This window comes from Oryctolagus cuniculus, chromosome 6 (genome assembly GCF_964237555.1).
Source record: "Oryctolagus cuniculus chromosome 6, mOryCun1.1, whole genome shotgun sequence".
NCBI classification, from domain to species: domain Eukaryota; kingdom Metazoa; phylum Chordata; class Mammalia; order Lagomorpha; family Leporidae; genus Oryctolagus; species Oryctolagus cuniculus.
The window spans coordinates 47,195,801-47,221,990 of record NC_091437.1 but is presented as its reverse complement, the minus strand read 5'-3'; the positions used below and the strand labels follow the sequence as shown (position 1 = coordinate 47,221,990).

The following is a 26,190-nucleotide window of genomic DNA, read 5'->3' as shown; positions in this document are numbered from 1 at the left end:
CCTCCTCCCTGAGTCTGGGGCGGTCTCGGGTCTTGTTCCATTATGCCTCCCGCAATCCTAGTCAGACTGGAAGACTCCGAGGCACACCTGTGCCAGGGTCCCCAAATGAGAGCTGATGCTATGTGTGGCCTGCATGGGGCTTAAAAAAATCAATTCATTTTAAAATCAGAAGATACTTCAATTTCTTCTTTCTTTGAAAAGTCTAACTATCTAGAAATAGGGGCCCCAAATTGGAACAAACTGAGGGACACAAAGCGGACCTCACTTTGGATGTGGCCCCAACACCCTGGCTTCCCCCGGAGCCCACCACTCTATCCTGCTTTTGCCACTGGCCATCAAACTCATGCTGTTTTCCCCATGAAGAGAAATCCATCTCTATCCACATGGCTCTTTGTTTTTCTTTTCTTTCTCTCTTTTAAGAAAAAAAATTTGAGAGACTGAGAGCTCCTGTTTGTTGGTTCATTCCCGGAATGCCCGTAATAGCTGCGTCTGGGCAAGGACTGAACCTGAGCACCTAGCATGCAAATCCAGGTCTCCCACGTGGGTGACAGGAACTTAGTTTGTGAATCATCACTGCCGCCTCCCAGAGCCCGCAGCAGTCAGGTGCTGGAGCCAGAACTCCAACTGACAAGGTACCTGGGCTGCCAGGTTAAACATCGGACACCTGTCTCTTTCAAAGGTGGGCAGGGGTAGGAGTCAGACCAGGAGGGCCGTGCGACGTTTCCTCCAGCAAGCTCCTCTCACCTTGCTTGTCTTCTAACCTTCTTCTCCCTCTGAGTTAGGACCCTCGGGGATCTATTTCTACTGGCTCCTGTTACAGAAGGTGAAAGCGAAGCCCATGTGAATGCTCGCTCAAGTCCCACAGGGAATGCAATGTCATAGGGAGGTGCTAGCATGTTTGGTTAGAATTAAGAATGCCAAGTCATAGTGCAGAGCAAAGGAGGTACCCTTCCACTCGTGTTTCTTTGTCTCATTGTCCCAAGAATTCTTTAAGGACGGTAGATCCTTCATTTGACTAATAAGGCCAGTGGGCTCTGAAGAGCCCAAGTGGCTTGTCTAGGGTCACACAACTTGCTGTCTGGCCTGGCATTCCCTTTAAGGCCTTTGTTTTCAAGGTGCCTAGACCGTGTGAGGTTGAATGGAGAGTGTAACTCTTCAGGATGCCTGCTCTCTGTGGTTGCTTAGACAACTGGCTCACTGCCTGGCATAAGCCAAGCACTCTACCAGTGGTAGATGTTCTCATAGTTATTAATGAATACACTAAAAAGGACTGTAATAATGCAACAAATAATAAAAAGGGTTTTTTTTTTACAAATTTAAAATTTATTTATTTGAAAGAGTTACAGAGAAAGATGGAGAGACAGAGAGGTATCTTCTATCTGCTGTTCACTTCCCAAACAGCTGCGATGGCCAGGGCTGGGCCAGGGTACCCATGAGCAAGAATGCTAGATCAGAAAGTCAGTATTCAAACCTATGCACTCGAATATGGGATGCAAACATCCCTAGATGTGTATTAGCTGCTGTACCAAATGCCCACCTGGTTTTAAATGCAAAATAGAACATTTAACTGGCACGTCGAATCATTGAAATTTTTTAAAGAATTGTTCAATTTTAAGATTTACTTATTTATTTGAAAGAGTTACAGAGAGAGGGAGAAACAGAGAGACAGGTCTTCCATCCACTGGTTCACTCGCCCAAATGACGGCAACAGAAGAGCTTGGCTGATCTGAAGCCAGAAGCCAGGGTCTTCTTCCAGGCCTTCTACATGGGTGCAGGGGCCCAAGGACATGGGTCATCCTCCACTGCTTCCCCATTCCATAGCAGAGAACTGGATTGGAAGTGGAGCAGCCAGGACTTGAACCAGCGCCCATGTGGGATGCACACACCAAAGGCAGAGGCTTGATTTACTGTCACAGCATCGGCTCCTGCTCTACTTCTGATCCAGACATCTGTTAATGTGCCTGGAAAAGCAGTGGAAAATGGCCCAAGTGCTTGGGAACCAGATGGAGTTCCTGACTCCTGACTTCAACCTGACCAAACCCTGGCGGACTAGCACATGGAAGATTCTCTCTCTCTCTCTCTCTCTCTCTCTAGCCCCCCAACCCCCCATATTCCTCTCTCTCTGTAACTCTACCATTCAAACAAAAAGTATTTTTTTAAAAAATTTTTCTAGAGGCCGGTGCTGTGACACAGCAGGTTAACACCCTGGCCTGAAGCGCTGGCATCCCATATGGGCACCGGTATAAGTCCTGGCTGCTCCACTTCTGATCCAGCTGTCTGCTATGGCCTGGGAAAGCAGTAGAAGATGACCCAAATCCTTGGGCCCCTGCACCTGCGTAGGAGACCCAGAAGAAGCTCCTGGCTCTTGGCTTCAGATTGGCGCAGCTCCGGCCGTTGCAGCCAACTGGAGAGTGAACCATCGGATGGAAGATTTCTCTCTCTCTCTACCTCTCTGTCTCTCTCTGTGTAACTCTGACTTTCAAATAAATACATAAATAGACCTTTAAAAAATATTTCTAGGCAAGAATCATGAAGGATTTGGCAAATGCTGTCTTGACTGTGTAGATCACACAGCTAGTTGGCTTGGTTTTTGGTTAAAGAGCAAAGTGATAAGGCAGAAATGTTCCTTCTGTCTCTCTGAGTCGAGCCACTCTTCCCATTTTTGGTACTAATAGAGCAATGCAAACCATTGGGACCCTGAGGAAACCCTACAAAGTATGTGCCTCAACTTCCTTTGAAAAGCTGAGGATTGCAGGAAATGATCTTACTGAGGCAGGCACCTGTTTATCATAGTCACTGGACAGAGCCTCTGCATCCAGCCCAAGGAGACTGGTCACATACACCCTGGTGGATTCACACTACAAGACTGTGGGAGACATTGCAGCTCTGTGAGCGATCCAGGGAACAACCAAGTGGAGAAAATGAAATGTGGAAGGATGTGTACAGTGTGCTACTGTTCTTCTAAAATGACAAAACGTCACATGTGCACCTGGGAAGGCAGAAGATGGTCGCCCAAGTGCTAGGGCCCTGCCGCCCACATGGGAGATCCAGTTGGAGTTCTTGGCCTCCAACTTTGGCCTGGCCCAGCCCTGGCTGTGCAGCCATTTGGGGAATTAGCCAGAGGATGGGAAGTCTCTGTCTCTCCTTTTCTCTCTCTTGTTCTGCCTTTCAAATAAATAAATCTTTTTAAAAAGATATTGTGTGGGCTGGTGCTGTGGTGTAGTGGGTAAAGCAGTCGCCTACAGTGCCACATCCCATAAGGGTGCCGGTTCGAGTCTCAGCTGCTCTACATCTGATTCAGCTCTCTGCTATTGCCTGGGAAAGCGGTAGAAGAGAGCTGCTCTCCACCTCCCTGTAACTCTGCTTTCCAAATAAATAAATAAATCTTTACGGGGTGTGGCCAGAAAGGGGGCCACCCTCTCGCCCGTCACGCACTGCACGTTCGCGGGGAACCTGGCGCTAAACCATCTGTAGATGACCTGCTTCTGGGTTGGGGTTTCGTACGTAGCAGAGCAGCTCCCTCGCTGCCATCTATTGAAAGCCCTCGACACAAGGGTTTGTAAAAAAAAAAAATCTTTAAAAATAAAAAAGATATTGTGGTTTCCCAGCTATTTTTGTTCAGACCACTGCCTTTGCTAGAAATATTCTCACACTCCAAACTTTGGCTTTTATTTTTTAAAATTTAATTCATATATTTGAAAGGCAGAGGAACCGAATAAAAGAGGGAGAGAGAGAGAAAGAGAAACAGATCTTCCCATTCACTTCAAATACCTGCAACCTTTGGGTCTGGACCAGGCTGGGTCTCCGACGTGGGTGGCAGGGACCGAATTACTTGAATCATGTCCGCTGCCTCCCAGGGTGTACATTAGCAAGAAGCTAGAATCTGGAGCAGAGCTGAGACTTAAAGCCACACAAGGATGGTCATTGACTCATGGTAGGCACTTAATAAAAGTGTAGTTTCTGAATGAGTGACTACTACTTGGCTTGGCTGATGCAGCGGGTGGGGGTAGTAACTCTGATGGCATTGCTCCCCTGCTGTCCAGCACAGGAAGCTAAAGGGCCCCGGTGGGCTGTGACTCACCACCAAAACCATCAGTTTATTGGTGCAATGTGGTGTTACTCTTCAGAGATACTGGGGAAATGAGGGACTCCTGAGAATGGTACACAAAGGAGAATGGAATGAGTGTGTTTAGAATCCTCTTAACAGGGACCCTGGAGAAAAGCTTCCCTGTCTGTTATCAGAACTGCTGATAACTGATAACTCCTGGTAGCTGAAGTTGAGGGGAGGGGTCTGTCCACAGGCTAGAGAATAACAAAGGCCTTTCTTTTTTCAGTGGCCCCAACAAAGACAGAAATGACTGCTATGAAAAAGAAAGTAAAGCGAAGCAGTAGCAGTGCAGGTTGTTGGTCAATGGAGGGCCCTTCGGGTAAATAGACCATGAGATTATTTTAAAGTAACAGTCTCTTTTTTTCTAAGTTACAAAAGTAATCCATGTATCTTGTGGAAAATTTAGAAAATACACCAGCAAAAAAGGAAAAGTTTCTCATAATCCTAACACTCTGATTATACAGTTACTTTCATGGATGTTTTTCTATTTCTTTCACCTGTGTGGGAATCTGTATGAGTGTGAATATAGTATAATTGGGATCATACTCTAATCTCCTCTCATTTTCATTTTGTAAATGATTTTATTTTTTATTTATTTGAAAGGCAGAAGTTACAGAGGGAGAGAGAGATGTTCTCTTGGCCCAAGCCAGGAGCTTCATATGGGTCTCTCATGTTAGTGGCAGGGGCTCAAGTGCTCGGACCATCCTCCACTGCTTTCCCAGGGACATTAGCAGGGAGATGGATGGGAAGTGGAGCAGCTGGGACTCGAACCCACTCTCATGTGGAATGCTGGCATTGCAGACGGTGGCTTAAGTTACTATGCCACACAGTGTCTCTTCTCATCTTTAAATATATTGTGAACACTTTCCCAACATATTAGCATTCTTTTTGAAAATATTTGAGACAAATCATTATTTATCAGTCCCCTGATGTAATACTTCAACACACACACACACACACACACAAGTTGATGAAACCCCTTGCAAATCAGTGTCTGCTGTTATCAGCTCCTATATTTTAGACTAAATCCCCAGAGGGAGAATAGTTGGATCAGATAACACATTTTTCAACTTTTTGATTTATGTTGTCTTTCACAAACATAAAATTATATTTCCAACAACACTGTTTGACAACCTGTGTATTAAGTTTTATAACATCTTTGACAAAGATATATGCTCCTGCTATAAGAAGAAAGTTAATGTGTTTGCTTGTGAATGTAGGCATATAAAAAATGACATTACACACACCAATTTCTTCTTAGGTGGCAAGTCTGTTCGTGTCCTTTTTCATTTCCACGTGCATGGCATCAGTGTTTGACTTAGGGACTTTTAAGTGGCTTATATAGGAAGACCAACCTGTTGTCATGTTTGTTAAAACCATCTTTCCTCACTTGTCATTTGCCTTTTTGGTGAGGGCATTTAATGTATTTATTCAAAGTTACTAATTCATCCTTTCTTTTGGTATCTTCCTTTGCTTTAACAGTTAGGCCTTCCTCCTCTCACCTATGTTTTCTTCTACTTCTCCTACATCTATTTTGATGATGGTTTAAATAAATTCTGTTTTACTTTTTCCCCAAAATTAATTTCAACTTAGTTTATCAGTTTATTCTTCCCCCAACCAAAATGAAATGTCTTTATCTTACAGTGAATTAATTATATCAAATGTTTCTAGACTTTGGATTATTCAGCTGATAACTTCATCAGTTCTCTGTCAATACCCATTTTAATTATAGCTTTGCTGTTTGCTTTAAAATTTATAATAGAAGTCTAACCAATTTTTAAAATAAAAATTTCTTAGCTTTTCTCATATACATTGCATAATTTTTAACATGAAAAAAATGTTACCCACAACCTTTGGAATTATAATAATATAGGTAAAGGCATTTTTTACTTCCTGCTATTTCTTCAAGACTTACTATGTTACAATCTTTACAATCTCTTCATTAAGAGCCTGAACATTTATTGTTTATTTCTAAGTATTTTACATGATTTTCCATCATTTGTTTTTTACATTAAAACTGCTTTTTGAGGCTCAAAGTTTATCATAGTGAACTTTAAAATTTTTCCAAATGGATCTTCACGTGGGAGGAAATCGGTCAGATAATCAAGGCTCTTCGTTCGGCAACGGTTGTTTTTCGGTTAAACCCAGGATGGTGACTGCCCCTTTACATGCATTAAATCATTTAATAAAACATCTCCAGCAGCTTGTGGCAACTTTTATGCCCAGTTTACACGCAGGGGTCCCAGGCTCTGATTGGCAAAAATCACCCAGCTGCTGCTGGTGATGGTGGGGTTCGATCCCAAGCTAGTGAACCTCCAAAAATATCCCAAACACCAGGAGAGCTCCCTGCCGCGCGCTCAGCAGGGTGCTTCAAGAAAGCGCCTTTCGGAAAACAACCAAATTAAAAAGACAATGCTTTTCATTCCTGGTGTTGGTGGGTTTTCCTCCACTGTAAGGCGTGGGTCGATACTTCCCAGGGGGCACAACTACTACCCCTGACTTCTGCGCCTTTACCATCAGGGCTTTTCTGGAGCATTCGTGGGAACGGCCCTTTTGGAATCCCATCTCCCACGGCAGAACAAGCCTAGAAAGAAAGAAAGCAAAGCAGGTGGAATGTAAGCGTGGGCTGGAGCGGTGCGCGCGCGAGGCAGAACTTTCTGGGGGGCATCCTTCCCGCGTGGTTCACGCGCGGTGCGCGCAGGTGGAGCCGTGCCCTGCCCCCCCCCCCGCGCGCCCCCGCCCACTCCCCGCCCACACCGGCGAGTCTCCGCGAAGGTGAGAGAAAGCTTTCCGCGGAGGCGACGGCGGAGGGCGGACAGGAAGCCCGGCCAGAGCCGCGGAAAGAAAGACTCGGAGTCCCAGCCCCCCGCCCTGCGGGGCGCGGGGCGCTGCTGGCGCATGCGCGAGGCCCGGCCCCCAATTCCCCCAGCGAGGGAGGGAGGCCCCCGGCGGCCGGGATCCTGCGAGCCGCGGCGGGACCCGAGCGCACGCAGGGGCGCGGCGGCTGGGGCCAGCCGGGCTGTGGAGGCGGCCGGCGAGAGCGCGGAGCGGGCTGGGTCGGGGTCCAGCCGCGTGCAGCCAAGCCAGAGGGCACAGCCGGCTCAGCCCCGGAAGGGGCTGGGTGCCCGCAGCCCCCCACGCCTGAAGAGGGATGCGTGAGTCTCGCCCCGGGCTGGAGGGCAGGATGTGGGAGCAGGACAAAGGCTGGGCGGCGGGGGAGGAGTTCGGGACGGGCAAGCGGGTGGCCGCCGCAGGAGCCCCAGCTTCGGGCGGAGGAGGCAACTTTCTCTGCAACTTTTGCACAGGGAAGATAAAAATTCTGCAAGTTGTTGCACAGCTCTTGATCTATCGGGGGTCCAGCGAGCAGAAGGGAGGGGGCACCGCAACCTTTCCGGGGCGCGGAGCGGGGCAGGAGGGGGCGCCCGTCCGGGCCGTGCCGGGGACCGGCGAGGATATAGGGACTGTGGGCGTCGGAGCCGCTGAAGTTGCCCGTGTCCACGCAGGGAGCGCTCCGAGGGCCCGGTAGCCGCGGATCGCAGAGCTGCTCGCGGGGATGGATGAGCCGTGGTGGGAAGGGCGCGTCGCCGCGGACGTCCACTGCAGCCTTCGAGAGAAGGTCAGTTCCTCGCTCGCGTCTCTGCGCGGCTCACCCGCGGTTTAAAGTCCCCTCGGATCTCCATTCTCAGGAACGCGGGACTCTTACCTTCTCCGGAGTGTCTGGGGCCCGGGGATGGGCGTGCGAGGTGATATTAAGAATCGGAGAGCTGGATTGGGATTTCTGAGTAGGAGCCCGCGGACAGCTCACCTCGAAGGCGATATTTCCCGTGGTATTGCCGGCCAAGACTATTTTAAGTGGTTTCTCTAAAAAGTATTGTGGATTCGTTTTGGTGAGCACGTTAAAGGTATGGATATATACAGAAAGGTCTGCGTGTGATAAGTGATGCTGACTAACCATTTATTGGAACAATGAAGTAGCAGTGCTTTAAAAATAAATCTAAGTAAGCGTAGTGATGGTATGAGGAAATATTAGGTAAGTGGTGATGTAAGGAATACAGAATTAGGACCATATGGGGTGGATATGAATGCCAGTCCCATTCTGAGAACCTATATCACTGGGAGGCCTTGAGGAGAAAACAAGAACTCCCCTGCCGGTGTGGGGCGGCTGAAATGTGATCCCTGCGGGGCCTTCCCCTCTGGGACCGGAGGGCTGGCGGGCTCTGGGAAGGTGGAAAAGTACAGGTGGGCCTGAGTCGTCATCCCCGGGGCCAAGTATGGGAAGGGTGGTTTGGGAACAGGTGTGGCATTGGGAGTGGGTTGGTTTCCTAGGCTACCATAACAAAGTACCACAGGCTGGCCGGCTGCTAGCTGCAGCATTGATCCCCTTACCCTCTGGAGGCTGGGAGTCCAAGGTCAAGGTGCTGGCGGAGCCTGCTCTGTCTGCAGGCTGGAGCGGAGAATGTTTCCCTCTGTCTTCTGAAGTGGTGGTGGTGGTGGTGGTTGGCAATGCTGGGCTTCCTCGCTGTAGCCTCTGCTTCTGTCACCACGTGGCTCCATCTGTGTGTTTTTGTCTCTGCTTTCTGGTCTTACAAGGACACCAGTCTTTGGGAATGGGTCCGCCCTAATCCAGTGTGACCCTATTGTAATTGAACTTGCTGCATCTGAAAAGACCGCTTTCCAAGTAAGGTTATGGGCTGGCCGAGGATCCAGGTGGGCACAGTATTCAACCTAGGACAGGGGATGGAGAGTCTGTTTAGACAGATCCCACATTCAGCATTTTGTATCACCAGCTACCTAGAGTCTTTTGCGTAGTAGAGAATGGCTGCCTTCTTCTAGCTGAGTTCATGCTGTTTCTTCTTCCTGTCTCTACTGATCTATCCCCGTCTTGTGTCGCCTGGCCAACCTGTCGTTTTCCTTTTTTTCGGTTAGTCTTCTTCCCAGAACAGAATAGCCAAGGTACAGCACATCCTGGGCATCTGGAGAAGAAATTCAGGGCTGGATTGAGGAGCCAACTCCCAGCTCCGGCCCTGGGCCAGCCATTGCCAGCATTTGGGGAATGAACCAGCAATGGGAACTCCCCTCTGTCTGTCTCTCTGCCTATTTCTTTCAAGGTTTTTTGTTGTTGTTGTGTGTTTGTTTTTTAATTTAAAGCCAAAACCCAGGGCTGGCATTGTGGAGTAGCAGGTAAAGCTGCCTATGACACCGGCATCCCATATAGGTGCTATTTCTAGCCCTGACTGTTCGACTTCTGATCCAGCTCCCTGCTAATGGCCTGGGAAAACAGTGATTGATGGCCCAACTGCCTGGGTCCCTGCCACCCATGTGGGAGAACCAGAAGAAGCTCCTGGCTCCTGGCCTTGGCCTGGCCCAGCTCTGGCTGTTGCAGCCATCTGGGGAGTGAACCAAAGGATGGAAAATCTCTCTCTCTCTCTCTCTCTCTCTCTCTCTCTGTAACTCTAACTTTCAAAATAAATAAATCTTTAAAGAAAAAAAATCCAGAACCGTGCATGGTGCTGGAGGTGGAAGACCAGGCACTGTGATGTTGGTCCATCTCTGGACATGGTGGCTAAATGGGATTAGTGAGTGCCACCATGGAAATTGGCTTCCTTGCTTATCATAGGTTGGGTGGTTGCCATTTCTATTCATAGCTTGGCAGGAATGACTTGGACCTGATTTGACCCTTCCTAGAAGGAAGGATTTTTTTTTTCATTTTCATTTTATTTGGAATGCAGAAAGACAGAGACAGACCCACAGAAGTTGATCTTTGATCCACTGGTTCACTCCCCAAATGTACAGAAGAGTTGGAGCTGGGCCAGGCCAGAGCCAGGAGCCAGGACAGGGGACTCAGTGTGGGTCAGGACTCAGACCCAGGCACTGTGATTTGGGAAGCGAGTGTTCCGAGCAGCATCTTTTTTTTTTTTTTTTTTTTTTTTTGACAGGCAGAGTGGACAGTGAGAGAGAGAGAGACAGAGAGAGAAAGGTCTTCCTTTGCCGTTGGTTCACCCTCCAATGGCCGCCGCTGCAGCCGGCGCACCGCGCTGATCCTGGCAGGAGCCAGGAGCCAGGTGCTTTTTCCTGGTCTCCCATGGGGTGCAGGGCCCAAGCACCTGGGCCATCCTCCACTGCACTCCCTGGCCATAGCAGAGAGCTGGCCTGGAAGAGGGGCAACCGGGACAGAATCCGGCGCCCCAACCGGGACTAGAACCCGGTGTGCCGGCGCCGCAAGGTGGAGGATTAGCCTATTGAGCCACGGTGCCGGCTTCCGAGCAGCATCTTAACCACGCACCAGATGTTCTCCCTACGGGGAAGGGCCTGAGGCTAGCTGGGTTACCTGAGAATCCCAGCCCTTTATATATGGTTGAGCGTGTTCTCTGCTCTGTGCTCACTGCCCAGAAGCAAGGACAAGGGGTCCCCATTAATCATGCTTTCTCTCTTTTTTTCTTTTTCATTTTTTTTCGCATTCTCTTTTAGAAGCAGTTTTTATTTATATTTTATTTGAAAGGCATATATAGAAACAGCTGGAGAGATCTTCCATCTGCTGGCTGACTCCCAAATGTCTGCAGCCACCAGGGTTGGGCTGGGCTGAAGCCAGGAGCCCAGAACTCAGTCTGGGTCTCACATTTGGGTGGTAGGAACCCAAATCCCTAAACAGTTATTTGTTGCCTGCTAGAGTGTGTATTAGCAGGAAACTGGATTGGGAGCAGAGTAGCTGGGACTTGAACCAGGCACTTGGATATGGGATACAGGCAACCCAAGCAAGAATTCTTGATAAGAAGACTCTTGTCTTATGCCAGTCACCTGTCCCTGTTTGTGCTTTATCCTTGCCCCAGAGCCATCCATATTAATTTCCTGTTGGGCTGCCCACCTCTGGGAAAACATGAATTTACCCTAGTTTCACAGGTTAAAAATCGGAATCTCACCTGAGGGGTGTTGCCCAGGGTCACCCATAACTTAGAGCAATCCCAGGTTCCTCTGGTTGCAATGTCCTACCTCCCCCAAACCCTAATTGTTTTCCCCTTTACATTCTTTCTTCTCCCTCCTCAGAGGCGTTTCTTGAGGATGTTTGGCATAATGGAGAGTTTGCAAAGAGAAGCAAGCACAAAAGAGAATCCAGTGTCCGGGCTAGCCTCTCCCTGCTTAAGGGATGAGAGCCAGCCTTTGTTTTTCCCAGCCAGGGTCATTTTTATTAAACATCTACTCTGGCAGTGCACTTGAGCAGTGCAGAACAGCTTCCTAAGTGCCTGGCTCAGGCACACACTCAGTCTTTGTTGGGGGTTACCAGATGAGCTCAGAGCATGCTTGCGTTATATTCTGTGCGGTGGTCATCCTAGACCCACCAGCAGTTACCCTCCCATGGCCCCTGCAGGAGCCAAACTGACATCTGGAGACAGGGGGAGCTCCACTTTGTCAGATGTGAGAGTCCAGACGGGCATCACACTGCAGCCGTAAAATGTGATGCCACGGAACCAAGTGTTGGTATTGGATGCGTGTACTTGTAACGGCAGTGAAACCTGAGCTCCTTATCTAGCCTCACTTCACCTGGCCTCTGCCCTCCGCCCTCTATTCTTCCCACAAGAGCTAAGTTAGATTGTGTCACTTCTTCCCTTAAAGACCCCCAAACCACGCCAGCATGGTGGTGTGGTGGGTAAAGCCTCCGCCTGCAATGCAGGCATCCCGCATGGACACCAGTTCGTGTCCCAGCTGCTCCTCTTCCAGCTGTTCCTCTTCCAGTCCTGGAAAAAGCCGTGGAGGCTGGTGCAAGTGGATCCCTGCCACCCATGTGGGAGACCCGGATGAAGCTCTTGCCTTCGGCGTGGCCCATCCCTGACCATTGCGGCCATCTAGGGAGTGAGCCAGTGGATGGAAGGTCTTGTTCTCTCTGTCTTTCCCTCTCTCTCTGTAATTCTTTCAAATAAAGAAATATATCTTTTTTTTTTTTTTTTTTTTTTTTTTTGACAGGCAGAGTGGACAGTGAGAGAGAGACAGAGGAAGAAGGTCTTCCTTTTGCCGTTGGTTCACCCTCTAATGGCCGCTGCGGCTGGCGCACCGCGCTGATCCGAAGGCAGGAGCCAGGTGCTTCTCCTGGTCTCCCATGGGGTGCAGGGCCCAAGGACTTGGGCCATCCTCCACTGCACTCCCGGGCCACAGCAGAGAGCTGGCCTGGAAGAAGGGCAACCGGGACAGAATCCGGCGCCCCGACCGGGACTAGAACCCGGTGTGCCGGCGCCGCAAGGTGGAGGATTAGCCTAGTGAGCTGCGGCACCGGCCAAGAAATGTATCTTTTAACAAAAAGGCCTGCAAACCATCTTATTGCACTTACTACTCAATTCCCAGTCCTTGCTGTTGCCTGGCATAGTCCGCATAGTTTGGGCTTGACCTGCTCTTCTTACCCCCTCCACACACCCATCATTATTCTCGAGTTACACTGACCTCCTTTCTGTTCCCTGAGCAAGTCAAGCTGGTTCATGCCTCAGGGCCTTTGCACTGGCTGTTCTCTGTTTGCAGTCTCTGTTTCTTGGCCCATTGCCCAGTTGCCTCCCCTCCAGGTCTATCACTGTCTGTCCCTGTTCACTCTATCAAATTTCCCTGTTTTGTTTTCTTTACTTCATTTACAAGTATCTGAAATTTTGTTTTTGTTGACTGTCTTCATCCTACACACTGGAATATGTGCTCCACAAGAATGGGTCAGTGTCTGCCTGGTTCAGAGCTGGGGCCTTGGTCCTTAGACTGGAGCCTCCCTGGTGTGTGTGGAAGGACACGAAGGGTAAGTGCATCAGTCTTTACTTTCCTCTCCTGTAAGTGGGGGAGAAATGTTCTGTCGGGAAGGGTGGACTGAGTGAGAGAACCCAAGAAGCCCGGGAGATGGGTGGTGGGTACCCAGTAGGTGTCCTGTTTCCCATGCATGACAGCCATGGGGGACCCACAGCCCCCTTCACACAGTGCATGGCCCGGGTGAAGCTTGGGGTTTGCGAGCGTCTTCCAGGTCAAGAACAGGTCATCTTTGTTTTGTTTTGTTTAAGATTCATTTATTTATTTGAAAGTCAGAGTTACACAGAGAGAGGAGAGGCAGAGAGAGAGAGAAAGAAAGGTCTTCCATCTTCACTCCCCAAATGGCCGTAATGGCCAGAGCTGCGCTGATCCGAAGCCAGGAGCCAGGAGCTTCTTCCCGGTCTCCCACGCAGGTGCAGGGGCCCAAGGACTTGGGCCATCTTCTGCTGCTTTCCCAGGCCATAGCAGAGAGCTGGATCGGAAGTGGAGTAGCCAGGTCTCAAACCGGCGCCCATATGGGATGCCGGCGCTTCAGGCCAGGGCGTTAACTCACTGTGCCACAGAGCCGGCCCCAAGAACAGGTAATCCTTATAAGAAACGCATTGTTACCCCATCAGGCCACTGGACAGAGGATGGGGTTGAGACCCAGCAAGGCAGCAGTTTGCTCGAAGGCATGTACCTGCCAAGGGCTGGCACCCTGGAGTGACCCCCACTCTGCAGCCCACCTGGAGAGCCGCCCTGTCTAGGGGCTGGGGCAGCAGAGCCCTCCTCCCAGCCAACGTGCTCTGGGAAAAACCCCTTACCCTTCTCCCTCTTCAGACCATGTTTGCCAGGTGCTCAGCCCTTAAACTCCTCCTCGCTTCCCGATCCTGGCCCTGCGGCTTCTGTGGGAGCTGACATCCAGCCCTCCTCTCTTCAGCCCCTCCCTTCTGACCATTCTGCTGGGATGGGGGTGCTAACACGGGGCAGTCACCTTTGCTGCCTGCTGCCCATGTGCCCCTTGTCCTCGTTCTCTGGGTGGGAGGAGCTGCTCATTCCCACCTGGTGACAGGGAGGAGGCGGGGGGTTGGGGGGTGGGATGATGTTTTCCTGGTAATCAAATCTGTGCTGCCTTTGGTGTCCAGGTGAAAGCCCAGAACCACTTTTCCTCCCAGGAAGATGCATTCCTTTAAGTTTCAAATGGATGGGGTCTGGAATCCAAGGTCCCATTGGCTTTAGCACGTCCACGGTGCACCTGATGGCATTCGGGCAGGGGTAAGGAACCCCACTTCCGCCACGGGCCATTTGGATGTTTGTAGCCCAATCATAGGCCATACAATGTTACCAGCTTAAAAATCAGCCTGTTCTAGGTGTATTGGATTTCCAGGCTCACCTGTGATTGCCTTGGCAGGGCCAGCCCAGATGGTTTTGTGGACCATACACGGCACGTGGGTCAGACAGTGCCCACCCCTGCGAGGGCGTGGTGTGGCACTCAGCCCGTTCCTCACCCTTCAGGCCTCCTTGGCCCCAGCCTCATGCATCCCCCTCTCCCCGTCTTTTTCACTCTGTGCAGTAACTTGTCCTCCCACCCAGCCTGTAGGGAGGGACCTCGGGGATCCAGCAGCCCCCTGGTTCATTCCCAGGAGGATGGGCCCGGACCACCTGGGCTACTCTGAGACCTACCCAGCAATGCTTGTGCTGGAAAGCTTCCCAGAGGTCCAGCGTTTTGTGCTTGGCATCTGCCAGGAGGTGTGCTCCTGGCTCAGCTCGGCGGCCGGCTCCCACGGTGCTGGGCGCAGGCCATTGGAGGATGCGTCCCCTGCTTCCTACAGAAGCATGTTTGCCCCTGAGATAAAGCTGGGTTGGGGCTTAGGGAAACACTCCACCCCGAGGGCGGGTTACTGGCCTAGACCAAAGTACAACTTAAGGATCAGAGGAAAATAACTATAGAGTGAACCCAGGTCATAGAAATCTGGGTCATCCCTCCCAGATTTCTGTCAGGGGGCTCCATTTTTCTTCCCGAATTCTCTCTCTCTCTGAAGAACAAAAATCAATAGAAGTGCTCCCGTTTCCTTTTGATGTCTGCTTGCTTTACACATCAGCTTCCTTCTCCGATTAGGGGCCACTTAGTCCACAAGGAAGATGGTTAAGGGCCCTCAGCACTGTGATTTAAGCTGCTTGGGTATGTGGAGGACTTCGTTATGACAGCGATCTGGGGAGGGGGCATGGAAATCCCCCCCCCCCCCAAGGCCCTGTTGGCCAGCACTCAGGACCTGGGAGCTCTGTCTTCCCCGACTCTGGGGAGCCTGCACTTCTGAGGCTCCCTCCTCCACTGCCGGTCAGTCGGTGCACGGTGCACTTCTCCCAGGACCAGAGGCACGAGATACCTTAAGGGGTTTTCTCGCCCTGCCCCAGATTTGAGATCTGCAGATCGATCCCCCAGCCACCAAACACATTTTTTCCTACTCCCTTGCACACTTTTAGCTGTGCAACACCCACGTTTCTTAAAGGGCATTTTTACTGATTAATGGCAGAATCTATTCAAAGATCTTCAAAAACACCAGGCACACAGCTTTCCTTTAGTGACGCTAATGTCATTGGCTACTGTTTATTGAGCGCTTAACTGTATTTAGGCAGCATGCCAGCTTCCTCCCATTTATTGTGGGCTTTTTTTGTTATATTTTTTGTGTGTTTATTTTATTTACTGTGTTTGCTCTTTTAAATATTTTTTAGAATCATGCTCCAATCTATTTAAAAATCAGACATGCCACCGTGGCATTATCCACCGAGTCGGGGGATGGAACCTGCACAGGTGGTCCAAGCTTTCGCTTAGGGACTGCCTCTGTAGGAGCCTTGGCAGCAGCCGTTGCCATCTTTGTAGAAGCCTGCATGGCCTTTCTGGCATCCCTCATAGCTTGTTCTGTCTAGCCTCAGGTTTCTGATTTCCCTGGGTCGTGATATCGGCGAGAGATGCCCCAGGGATGGCCCTCGGGAATGGGGCTGCGCCATGGGCTCTTTGCGTTTGGATTCCTTCCAGCTGCCCCCTTGTCACGTTTGCTTCTGTCGGGGACAGTCCCACGTTTCTCTGCCGAGGATTCCTCTGGAAAGAAACGCAGACTGGCATTTTGCACTCAGAAAGTGGAAACCCTTGCCGGCAGCCCTATGGTAGCGCTTCCCGGGTCAGGGGTGGCTCTGGTACCCACTGAGGCGGCACAGGTCTACCTGCGTGGTGGCAGCTCCCAGGAGCAGGGCTGCATCCCGTTTATTAGCTTACTTACTCCTCGTAGCGGTCCCAGTGCTGCTCGCTCAGTCTTGTACAGGATAGCAGCAGGGCTCAGAGGGCCTCCCCGCCTTGCGATCCAACACCTGGTTGTAACAGAGCTTGGACTTAAATGCATTTGAAAAAGCATGCATTTAACAAAGAATGGAAGTACAAGGCAAGCAAAAGTGAGGCTCTAGGGGCAGGCATAGCAATTACGATGCCCGTGTCCCGTATTGGATGGAGTCCTGGATTCAGTACTCAAGCTTCCTGCGAATGGGAACACCCTGGAAGACTGCAGTGGTGGTTCCAGTAAGTGGCTTCCTGCCACTTGTGGGGCACGTGGATTGAGATCCCGGCTTTTGACTTTGACCTCAGCCTTGCCCTGCCCACTGAGGGTTCTTGAGGTGTGAACCAGCAAATAGGAGCTCTCTCTGTCTCTCTCATTCTTTCTCAGCTTCTCAATTAAATAATTTCTGAAGTACATATCTATGTGTATGTATATGTGTGTGAGAAAAATCAATCCTCTTTCCTCCACGCTACTATAGACGGTTGTGTTTCAGTTTGTTCTGTTGTGGTCTCTAAGAGATGGGCCCTCCTTAAACCACCCTGAAAAGCTGCTGGCCTTGCTCTGGGCAGTGCTTGGGCCAGGCTCTCTCTCACTTGGTCTTGGTGATGGTCGCACATGGCGCCTCACCTGGGGGTGGTGCCGCTCAACTCAAAGCGCTTTGGCACCTGCCAGGGACTCTCTGCAGTAGACATAGGGGCTGCTGCAACTAGTGAGGGAAGGGCCACCTCAGGGCCTCTCACTTGCTAAACTCTGGCAGCTTGATGCTGGGGGAACCTCTTCCTAGCTCCATCTCCGCTCCTGGGCTCAATGGCCTCATGTTATTGCACACCCTTTTATTTCTCACTTCTGACATCTTTCCCAACACCTTTGCCCCTACTCCTGCCCCCTTAGTTTTCCCCACTACTGGGCTGAACATGTTTTGTTTTTTAACTTCTAAAATTTTTATTTATTTGTGAAGATGATTTACTTATTTGAGAAGCAGAGTGACAGAGAGAGAGAAGGAGAAACAGAGAGAGGTCTTCCCTACTCTGGTTCCCTCCTCAAAGGGCTACAATAGCTAGAGTTGGGCCAGACTGGATTTTGCAGGAAGCAGCTGATTGAGGCCAGGGCTGTGGGTGATGAAGGAAGTCAGCAGAGCAGTTAGATGTATTGAACAGACAGCAGGGGAGCCGTGCACGGGACAGCCAGAGACTGGCTGTTGCCCCGTCTTCTTACAGAGTGCTGACCCAAGTCCATGCCCAGTGAGGAATGCAGCGGTTTGGTTGAGTTTTTCCATTCGTGTCCCCACTTTTTGGGCTTCTTCACCGACTCACAAGGTGTACCCAGGTCTGCGGTAAAACAACAGTCTAGGGGGCGCTGCTGTGGCATAGCGGGTAAAGCCTCTGCCTGCAGTGCCAGAATCCCATATGGGTGCCGGTTCGAGACCTGACTGCTTCACTTCCAATCCAGCTCTCTGCTATGGCCTGGGAAAGCAGTGGAAGATGACCCAAGTCCTTGTACCCCTGCACCCTGTGAGAGACCCAGAAGCAGCTCCTGGCTCCTGGCTTTGGATCAGCTCAGCCCTGGCTGTTGCAGCCATTTGGGGAGTGAACCGGTGGATGAAAGACCTCTCTCTCCCTCTCTTTCCCCCATTTCTCTCCCTCTCTTTCTCCCTTTCTCTCTCTCTCGGCATCTGCCTCCTTGTAGCTCTGCCTTTCAAATACGTAAGTAAATCTTTAAAAAACACAAATGAGCAATTGTCTAGGCATAGCTGCCCAGCTTGGTTCCAAGAATTAATTGAGGCCTTTCAAACCCAAATTTTGGGGGTTTTAAACATATACATATTTATTTATTTATTTATTTATTTTTGAGAGGCAGAGTTAGACAATGAGAGAAAGAGACAGAGAGAAAGGTCTTCCTTCTGTTGGTTCACTCCCCAAATGGCCACCATGGCCGGCAAGTTGCACCGATCCGAAGCCAGGAGCCAGGCGCTTCTTCCTGGTCTCCCATGCAGGTGCAGGGCTCAAGGACCTGGGCCATCTTCCACTGCCTTTCTGGGCCACAGCAGAGAGCTGGACTGGAAGAGGAACAACCGGGACAGAATCTGGCACCCTAACCAGGAGTAGAACCCAGGGTATCGGCACCTCAAGTAGAGGATTAGCCTAGTGAGCCGCAGCACTGACCTACATATTTATTATATATTAAAAATAAAGATACATTAAATATCTTTATTATTTTCTGTCAAAATTTGTACATTTTATTGTACAAAATATCTATACTATATATACCGTATGTATATACAAAATATATATACTATATATAGTATAAAGCAGTTTTCAAATATATATTAAATATTTTTAATGTAACAATAATTTTTAAAAGATTTAGTTATTTATTTTAAAGTCGGGGCAGGGGTGTGTTCCATCCACTCCCCTGACGACCACAATGGCTGGAGCCGGGCTGATCCGAAACTAGGAGCCAGGAGCTTCTTCCAGGTCTCCCACACAGCTGCAGTGGCTCAGGTACTTGGGCCATCTTCTGCTTTCCCAGGCTATAGCAGAGATCTGGATCGGAAGTGGAACAGCCAGGTCTCGAACCAGCACCCATATGCAACACCGGTACTGTAGGCAGCTATTTTACCCATTACACCACAGCATCAGCCCCAGTAACAATAATTTAATTATATATTTACATATATATGACATACTGTAAGAGTTCTGTATGTTTGTAGCAACTGTTCAGGCTTATGGGGTACAATGTGATGTTTCAGTACAAATATACAAGATGTGCCAATCAAAGCACGGTCATCAGCTGTTTTTTAATGTTTGGAACCTTCTAGCTCCTCTCTCCTAGTTCTCTATAATAGATATGGTAGGCTGTTGTGAACTGGTCGCTTCTGTGTACTGTGGGACACTGGAACATATTCCTTCCCTCTAACTGTGCCGGGATACCTGTTAGCAAATGCAGATGTTCGTTTTGTTAAACCTGGGGTCTTCAAGTGAGACTTGAAGCAGTGGGCACTGGGGACTGCTTCCTGCAGCCGAGGGTGCAGAGCTCCTGGGGCCGGAGGTATGTTATAGACAGGGCGCAAGGTGGGTTGAGAAGGATTGAAAACCACAGGTGGGCTTGGGGCAGTTTGAGATGTCACTGGAGATGACACCCAGCTTCGAGGCTCCTGACTGCAGTGTCTCTCTCACCTGTATTCTCTAGGAAGCTGCTGACAACACTGAATCAGGACTTGGCATTGTTACTTGAGCCCTTCAGGTCTTGTAATACCCAGGTGCTCAGTGGGTGTACACTACACCTGTAACTGAGGCTTGGTCCCAGCACACCTTATCTATAGAAGAAGCAAACTGTCTTTGAAGGCTCCCTTTCATCTGTAACACCTGCCTCACAGGTGTCCTTGGGAGAAAATGGGTCGGGTGTGCCTGGTCAGCCTTCAGGGCCTCCAGGCTGTGGAATGGGGAAGAGACTTGGCTGGGCACCCTGGCTGGCTGGGGAAGCCTGTGTTCTCAGAGGAGGACGGTTAAGGCTTGGAGCTGGCCCTGTGCCCTTGCCATTGACTTGATCTTTGTCTTCCTGTGTCACTCAGCCCCTTGGGTAAAGGGAATGCAGCCAGTGATTCTCGAGTGTCTGAGCACCTGGCAGAAAGAGGTGGCACTGTGAGTCTGCCGCGCTCTCTGCTTCTCTCTGTCTGAAGCCTCTCACTCACACACACTCCAGTTGTTCATTTAGGAAACTGCAGAAATAAACACTGGCAAGCAAAAAGAAATAAAATGCTCCTTACAGGCTCACCACTGGGAAGTAATTTCTGTTATATTCAGTGTTCTTTTTTTTCTTTAAATTTTTAATTGTTATTTGAGAGTGCTCCTGTCTGCTGATTTATTCCCCAAATGCCTGAGACAGCCCAGGGCAGTGCCAGGGGCTGAAGCCAGAAACGGGGAACTCAATTCAGGTTGACCACGTGGATGGCAGGAGCTGTGGTCTGCTGCCTGCCAGGGTGGGGGTTAGCAGGAAGCGGAGGGTCTGGAGCGAGATGTGGATACTGAACCCAGGCACTCTGAGTGGGGCCTGGGTGTCCTGACCTGGTGTTTTAACCAGGAGACCAATGCCCACCTTTCTTAGGTGCTATTTTTTTTTTTTTTTTTTTAAGATTTATCTATTTGTTTGAAAGGCAGAGAGTTTCAGAGAGGCAGAGGCAGAGAAATAGAGAGAGGTTTCCTCTGTACACTGGTTCACTCCCCAAATGGCTGCAGTGGCTGGGCTGTGCCAATCCAAAGACAGGAGCCAGGAACCAGGAGTTTCTTCGGGTTTCTCATGCTGGTGCAGGGGCCATCTTCTACTGCTTTGCCAGGCCACAGCAGAGAGCTAGATCGGAAGAGGAGCAGCTGGGACCCGAACCAGCGCCCATATGGGATGCTGGCACTGCAGGCAGCGGCTTTACCCACTGCCATTGTGCTGGCTCCTCTTATATTCTTTTATATGAGTGTCATCACAAGGTATTTTTGTTGTCAGTATTTTTTTTTTCTCCAAAGAATGGAGAAGCTCTTAAAACATTTTTTTAATTTTCTGTATCATTGTTCATCACCTAATTCCTGATTATTGGACATGAGCAAAAAATTAAAAACAACCAATTGTGTTTGTTTAAAATAAAGAATACTTGACTGGGGGCCCGTGGGTGGCGTAGTAGGTTAAGCCTCTGCCTTTGGTGTAGGCATCCCATATGGATGCTGGTTCTAGGCCCAGCTGCTCCATTTCCGATCCAGCTCCCTGCTATGGCCTGGGAAAGCAGTGGAGGATGGCCCAAGTGCTTGGGCCCCTGCACCCACATTGGAGACCCAGAAGAAGCTCCTGGCTCCTGGCTTCGGATAGGCGCAGCTCCGGCTGTTGCAGGCATTTAAGAAGTGAACCAGTGAGTGGAAGAACTGTCTGTGAGTCTGCCTCTCTCAAACAAACAGATCTTTAAAAAAAAAAAAGATCATGATATAAAGAAAATTATGCTACATAAAAGGATAGTGAAAAGGCTTCCTCTCACTCCAATTCCTAATTTGCCTCCCTAAAATGTATCACTGATCCCGATTTCTTGAAAATGCTTCAAGTTACTCTGTGCATAAGCTGTGTGAATGGTTATACATACAGTAGTATAACTTATACACTTCATTTGCCATGTTATTATTTTAATGTTTACCTTTTAATAATTTAAATATTTTTTATGAATCCACAAAACAGAAATTCCATGAACTGAAAGAATTTTTGCTGGTTTTTGTTCATTTTAAATATAATGGTAATATATCTAATAGGTACTCAATAAATTTGTGTAGAATAAATGAATAAAATGTCTCTTTTTGATCATTTCCTATGCAAATATGTACATTTTAATATGTACATATGTAACTAATTTTTTCTCAATTGCATGTCACTTTTTTATGTCATTAAGTATTCTACAGTCACGTGTATGTTTTACTTTATAAATGCAGCATAATTTGACCAACTTATCTCCTCTTTTTAAAGATTTATTTATTTGAAAGGCAGAGTTAGAGAGGGAGAGACAGAGAGAACGGTCTTCCATCCGCTGGAGGCCAGGCCAAAGCCGGGAGCTTCCTCTGGCTCTCCCACATGGTGCTGGGTCCCACGCACTTGGGCCATCCTCTGCTGCTTTTCCAGGCATAGTAACAGGGAGCTGGATTGGAAGTGAAGCAACAAGGACTCAAACCAGTGCCCACATGGGATGCTATGTCAGATTGAACAGTTGCAAGTGGCTGCTTAACCTGCTACACCACGTTAGCCCCCAACTTGTCTCCTCATCGGATATTTAGGTGGAGCTGTTTGCTTATTCTTTTACAATTGAAGTGTGCACGGACCTGACATGTACATACAGCTTGCAGCGCACACCGAGTTCTGACAGATGCTTGCACTCTGGTGGATCCCTAGTCACCATAGGGGCCGCTGCTGTCAGCCTGCAGCGGGCCCTGCTGCCCCTTTTTCTTTCTGTCACCCCCAGCTTGCCCCCAGCTCCAGGACTCGCTGATCTGCTTTGTCATTGTAGACTAGATTTGTCTTTTCTAAGAGAGTTTCATTTCGATGGAGTTAAAGGTATGCATTCATTTCTGCCTCCATTTTCTAAACTTAATGCAATGCTTTAGATAACCACCCATGGTACTGCATTTGTCAGGAGTTTATTTCCTTTCGTTGCTGAGTAGTATTGCACTGTGTGTACATACACACGATTTAGTCTGTTGGGTGGTTTCTAGTGTACTGTTCAATCTGACATAGCTCTGTGGTGTTCATCCTTGCCTTGTATTTGTGTGTGCTCATGGGAATAAATTCCTGAAGTGGTATGGCTGGTCACAGGATATACTTGTAAGACCCTTGCATAGGGGTGGGTGTTTGGCACAGCGGTTAAGACAGCAGTTGGGATGCCACCTCCCCTGCAGAATGCCTTGTTTTAAACCCCAGCTTCACTTTCAATTCTAGCGTCTTATTAATGTGCACCCTGGGATGCAGCAGGTTTTGGCTGTAATTGGGTCTGTGCCACCCACCCTCATGGGAGACCCAGATTGCATTCTAGGTTCCTGGCCTTGGTCTGGCCAAGCCCCAGCTTTTGTAGGCATTTGGGGTTTGAGGGGGGATGTGAAACAGCAGACAGAAGATCTCTCTCTGCCAGTCTTTGTCTCTCTCTCTCTGCCTCTCAAATAAAAAGAAAAAAATGTCCACTTTTGCACAAGTCATTATTAAAAAAAAATCTTGCATATCACCAGTTAATTCCCAAAAGGTTTATACTTCCACCAGAGGTGTAGAATTTGCTTCACAGCACCTTCGCTAACCCTGAATATTATCCCTAAAATAAAGTTACTGCCATCTGGGTAGATTAAAAGTGGTGTCTCCTTGGCACTGTTTAAGAGGAACCCAGGGGCCAGCACTGTGGCATAGCAGGTGAAGTGGTATAGTGAGCAAAGCATCCCATGTGAGTGCCAGTTCAAGTCCCAGGTGCTCTATTTCCAATCCAGCTCTGCTAATGGCCTGGGAAAGCAGATGACCCAGGTGCTTGGGTCCCTGCGCCCACATGGGAGACTCAGATGATGCTCCTGGCTCCTGGCTTCGGATCAGCCCAGCTCCATCCATTGCAGCCATCTGGGGAGTGAGCCAGTGGATGGAGATATCTTTCTCTCTGCCTCTGCCTCTCTGTAACTCTGACTTTCAAATAAATAAATAGGGGCTGGCACTGTGGTACAGTGGGTTAACGCCCTGGCCTGAAGCGCCGGCATCCTATATGGGTGCCGGTTCGAGACCTGGCTGCTACACTTCCGATCCAAATCTCTGCTATGGCCTGGGAAAGCAGTAGGAGATGGCCCAAGCCCTTGGGTCCCTGCACCCACGTCGGAGACCCGGAAGAAACTCCTGGCTCCTAGATTCAGATCTGCGCAGCTCCAGCCATTGTGGCCACCTGGGGAGTGAACCATCAGATGAAAGACCCCTCTCTCTCTCTCTCTCTCTCTCTCTCTCTGTGCCTCTCTTCTCTCTCTGTAACTCTGACTTTCAAATAAATAAAAAAATCTTTAAAAACAAACAAATAAATAAATGTTTTAAAAAAAAAGAAGAAGAACAAGAACCAGAACCAAGATGAGAAAACTACTAGCGCATGGAAAAGCAAGAGGGAGGGAATTCCTTTCTGAGAACTGCGGAGCCCTGTCTGCAACAGGGACCCAGCCTGAGACCCCTGGCAGGCCTGGGTGAGGGCTGTGGAGGCGACCTCGCTGGAAAAGTCCTTCTGCTCCCTGTTAGGCTGCAGCGTGTGCTGCCCCTGCCCCCAGCTCTGTTAGCAGGGAGCTGGGTCCAAGCTGGGAATATGGCGTGGCATGCCAGGGCTCGACTTGCTGCCCCAGCCCCTTAGCTTTTTTTTTTTTTTTTTTTTTTGGTAAATATTTATTCATTTATTTGAAAGGCAAAGTTACACAGAGGCAGAGAGAGAGAGGTTTTTAAAAGAAAGGTCTCTTAGGTCTTTTATTCTCTAACAGTCTCCTGCCCCGCGTTTGTGTCACGCAGTTGGTTTTCAGAGGTTGCAGTTCGGTTGTCCTGATAAGTGTCTTGTGTTCCATCTGAGCTGTTGCTTCCTCGTGCTCCATTTCCCGTGCGTTCACTGTTCTCGATTGGTTTGTACGCGTCCCTACCCTTGTGGGCTCCTAGTACACCTTAACAACTTGTTCCCTGGCTTTGGGCTCACACAACACCGAGAAACCATCTCTGACTGCCAGACAAGGTCAGCTCTGGGCCCCCTGTATGTTCCCCAACCCCTCAACGATTCCTTTAGCTTGTAGTTCTGCACTCGGGTGTGTGATAGTTTGATGTGGACCTGGCTTCCTCGCTACATGGCAGGCACCCGAGAGCTCGCACTGCGCTCCCCCCAATTCTAAGCAGAGCCGTCATTGGGTAAGAGCCCCTTCCCCTAACAGGATGTCCTCATCATGGATGCCTCATCTGATGCCGTTGTATGCACCACAGTTCGCGAGTTGCCTTCCTGGGCTTCACTCTCAAAGCAGTCTTGTCGGGTGGGAAGCCCAGCTAGTAGTAACTCCATCATGCTGCAAAAGAAATGGCCACCAAGAGCTGGAGCACTAGGCTAGAGACGCCGTATTCAGTGGCAGAGGCAGAGCCTTAAACCCTGCGATCTGCTGTGCCGAGACTGAGCACAGAGCAGATGACACCCGAAGCAGAGGCCTTGCACCGCAGCCTTGAGTCAGTGATGGTGTAACAGACTTCCCCTCCCGCGGCGGGACACCCCAGGAAGCAGGGGTTCCCCTAGAGACCTGTTGCTCTTTTTAGTCTCTCCTTTTGTGTTAACTTTCAGTTTGGAAATAAATTCAGACTGAGAGAATGTGCAAGTATCGTAGATAATGCTTAGGAACATTTTAACACATTTGCCTTAACAGTCTCTTTCCATAGACTGATGCTGAAATTTATACTGATTTATACTGAAACATACCCCTATTTTCCCTCAAAATTTAAGGGTTTGGTTCTCACGGTCACATTTGAGCTTGGCTGTGAAGTGGTGTCTGGGGGAGTTTTTGCCAAACTGCTTAAGAGCATCTTCCCAGGTATTAGGGTCTCTGTGGTCAGGAAACAGGGAGCCAGGCATGCGTGGGTGGGCTTTGCAGGCCTTGAGGCTGCGAGTTGGGGTTTCAGCTTGTTTCTTTAAGAGCATCTCCTTGCCTTAGTGTGGGTTCTTGGTACCTGCAAAGTAGCCTTTTCATCCACAGTCATTTAGTGAGCCCTCTGCTAAACCTATAGACCCATGAGAGGCTCTACCTGGAGAAACTATGAATCAAACCCTGCAAATCATAGAAAATCACTCGCAGCCATGTGTTCATGGCCGTGAGATTCAGCAGTGGGGGCTGGCACTGTGGCACAACTGGTAAAGCTACTGTCTGCAGCACCACCATTTCATATTGGGGCTGATTCGATTCCCGGCTGCTCCACTTGCGATTCAACTCTCTGCTATGGCCTGGGAAAGCAGTGGGAAGATGATCCAAGTGCTTGGGCCCTTGCACCCACAAGGGAGACCTGGATGATGCTCCTGGCTTCAGTCTGGCCCAGGCCTGGAAGTGAACCAGTGGGTAGAAGACCTCGCTGTCTGTCCCTTTCTCTCTTCTTTCTCTATAACTGTCTTTCAAATAAAATAAATCTAAAAAAAAAAAAATATCCAGCAATGATAGTCCACTTGTAATTGGTGCTTACTGCATACAGAGAGCTTGGCAGAAGCTCCCTGTGGTGAGTGGTTACTGGGTGCTCAGAGCTTGAGTTCTGGGTTCAGGCAACCCCTCGAGTAGGTCCTTTAAGTGTCCCCACCTTACAGATGAGTCATATTAGGTTTAGAGAGTCAAATAACTTTCTCAAGACCCCACAGCTAATGGGCAGTCTGCATAAAGCTGGTCATGACTGTACGTTGAGATCCCATCGCCTAGAGAACTCTTAGAAAGCTTCAAAGAGGAGGTATTGTTTGATGAGATTCAGAGGGGTGGGTAGAAGCTCACT

The 26,190-nt window shown here is 49.3% G+C and overlaps 1 protein-coding gene and 1 long non-coding RNA gene across 3 annotated transcripts in view; one reads left to right on the top strand and one right to left on the bottom strand.

The window, feature by feature from the left end:
• Nucleotides 1-5,233: 5,233 nt before the first annotated feature.
• Nucleotides 5,234-8,663, bottom strand: LOC108176487 (uncharacterized). 2 transcript variants are annotated; one of them, XR_007918525.2, is made up of 3 exons: nt 8,495-8,663; nt 6,866-7,969; nt 5,234-6,692 (listed from the first exon to the last, which is right to left on the bottom strand). It is a non-coding gene; the product is annotated as an uncharacterized lncRNA (long non-coding RNA). The 2 variants fall into 2 exon arrangements; XR_001793114.3 differs by having other exon boundaries at nt 7,812-7,969.
• The window catches only part of CCNJL (cyclin J like), a 60,424-nt gene continuing 41,845 nt past the window's right edge, over nt 7,612-26,190 (top strand). The window contains exon 1 of the mRNA XM_002710350.4: nt 7,612-7,724. Coding sequence (XP_002710396.1) covers nt 7,662-7,724 — 63 coding nt within the window. The 5' untranslated portion in view covers nt 7,612-7,661. The remainder of the gene's footprint in view (nt 7,725-26,190) is intronic.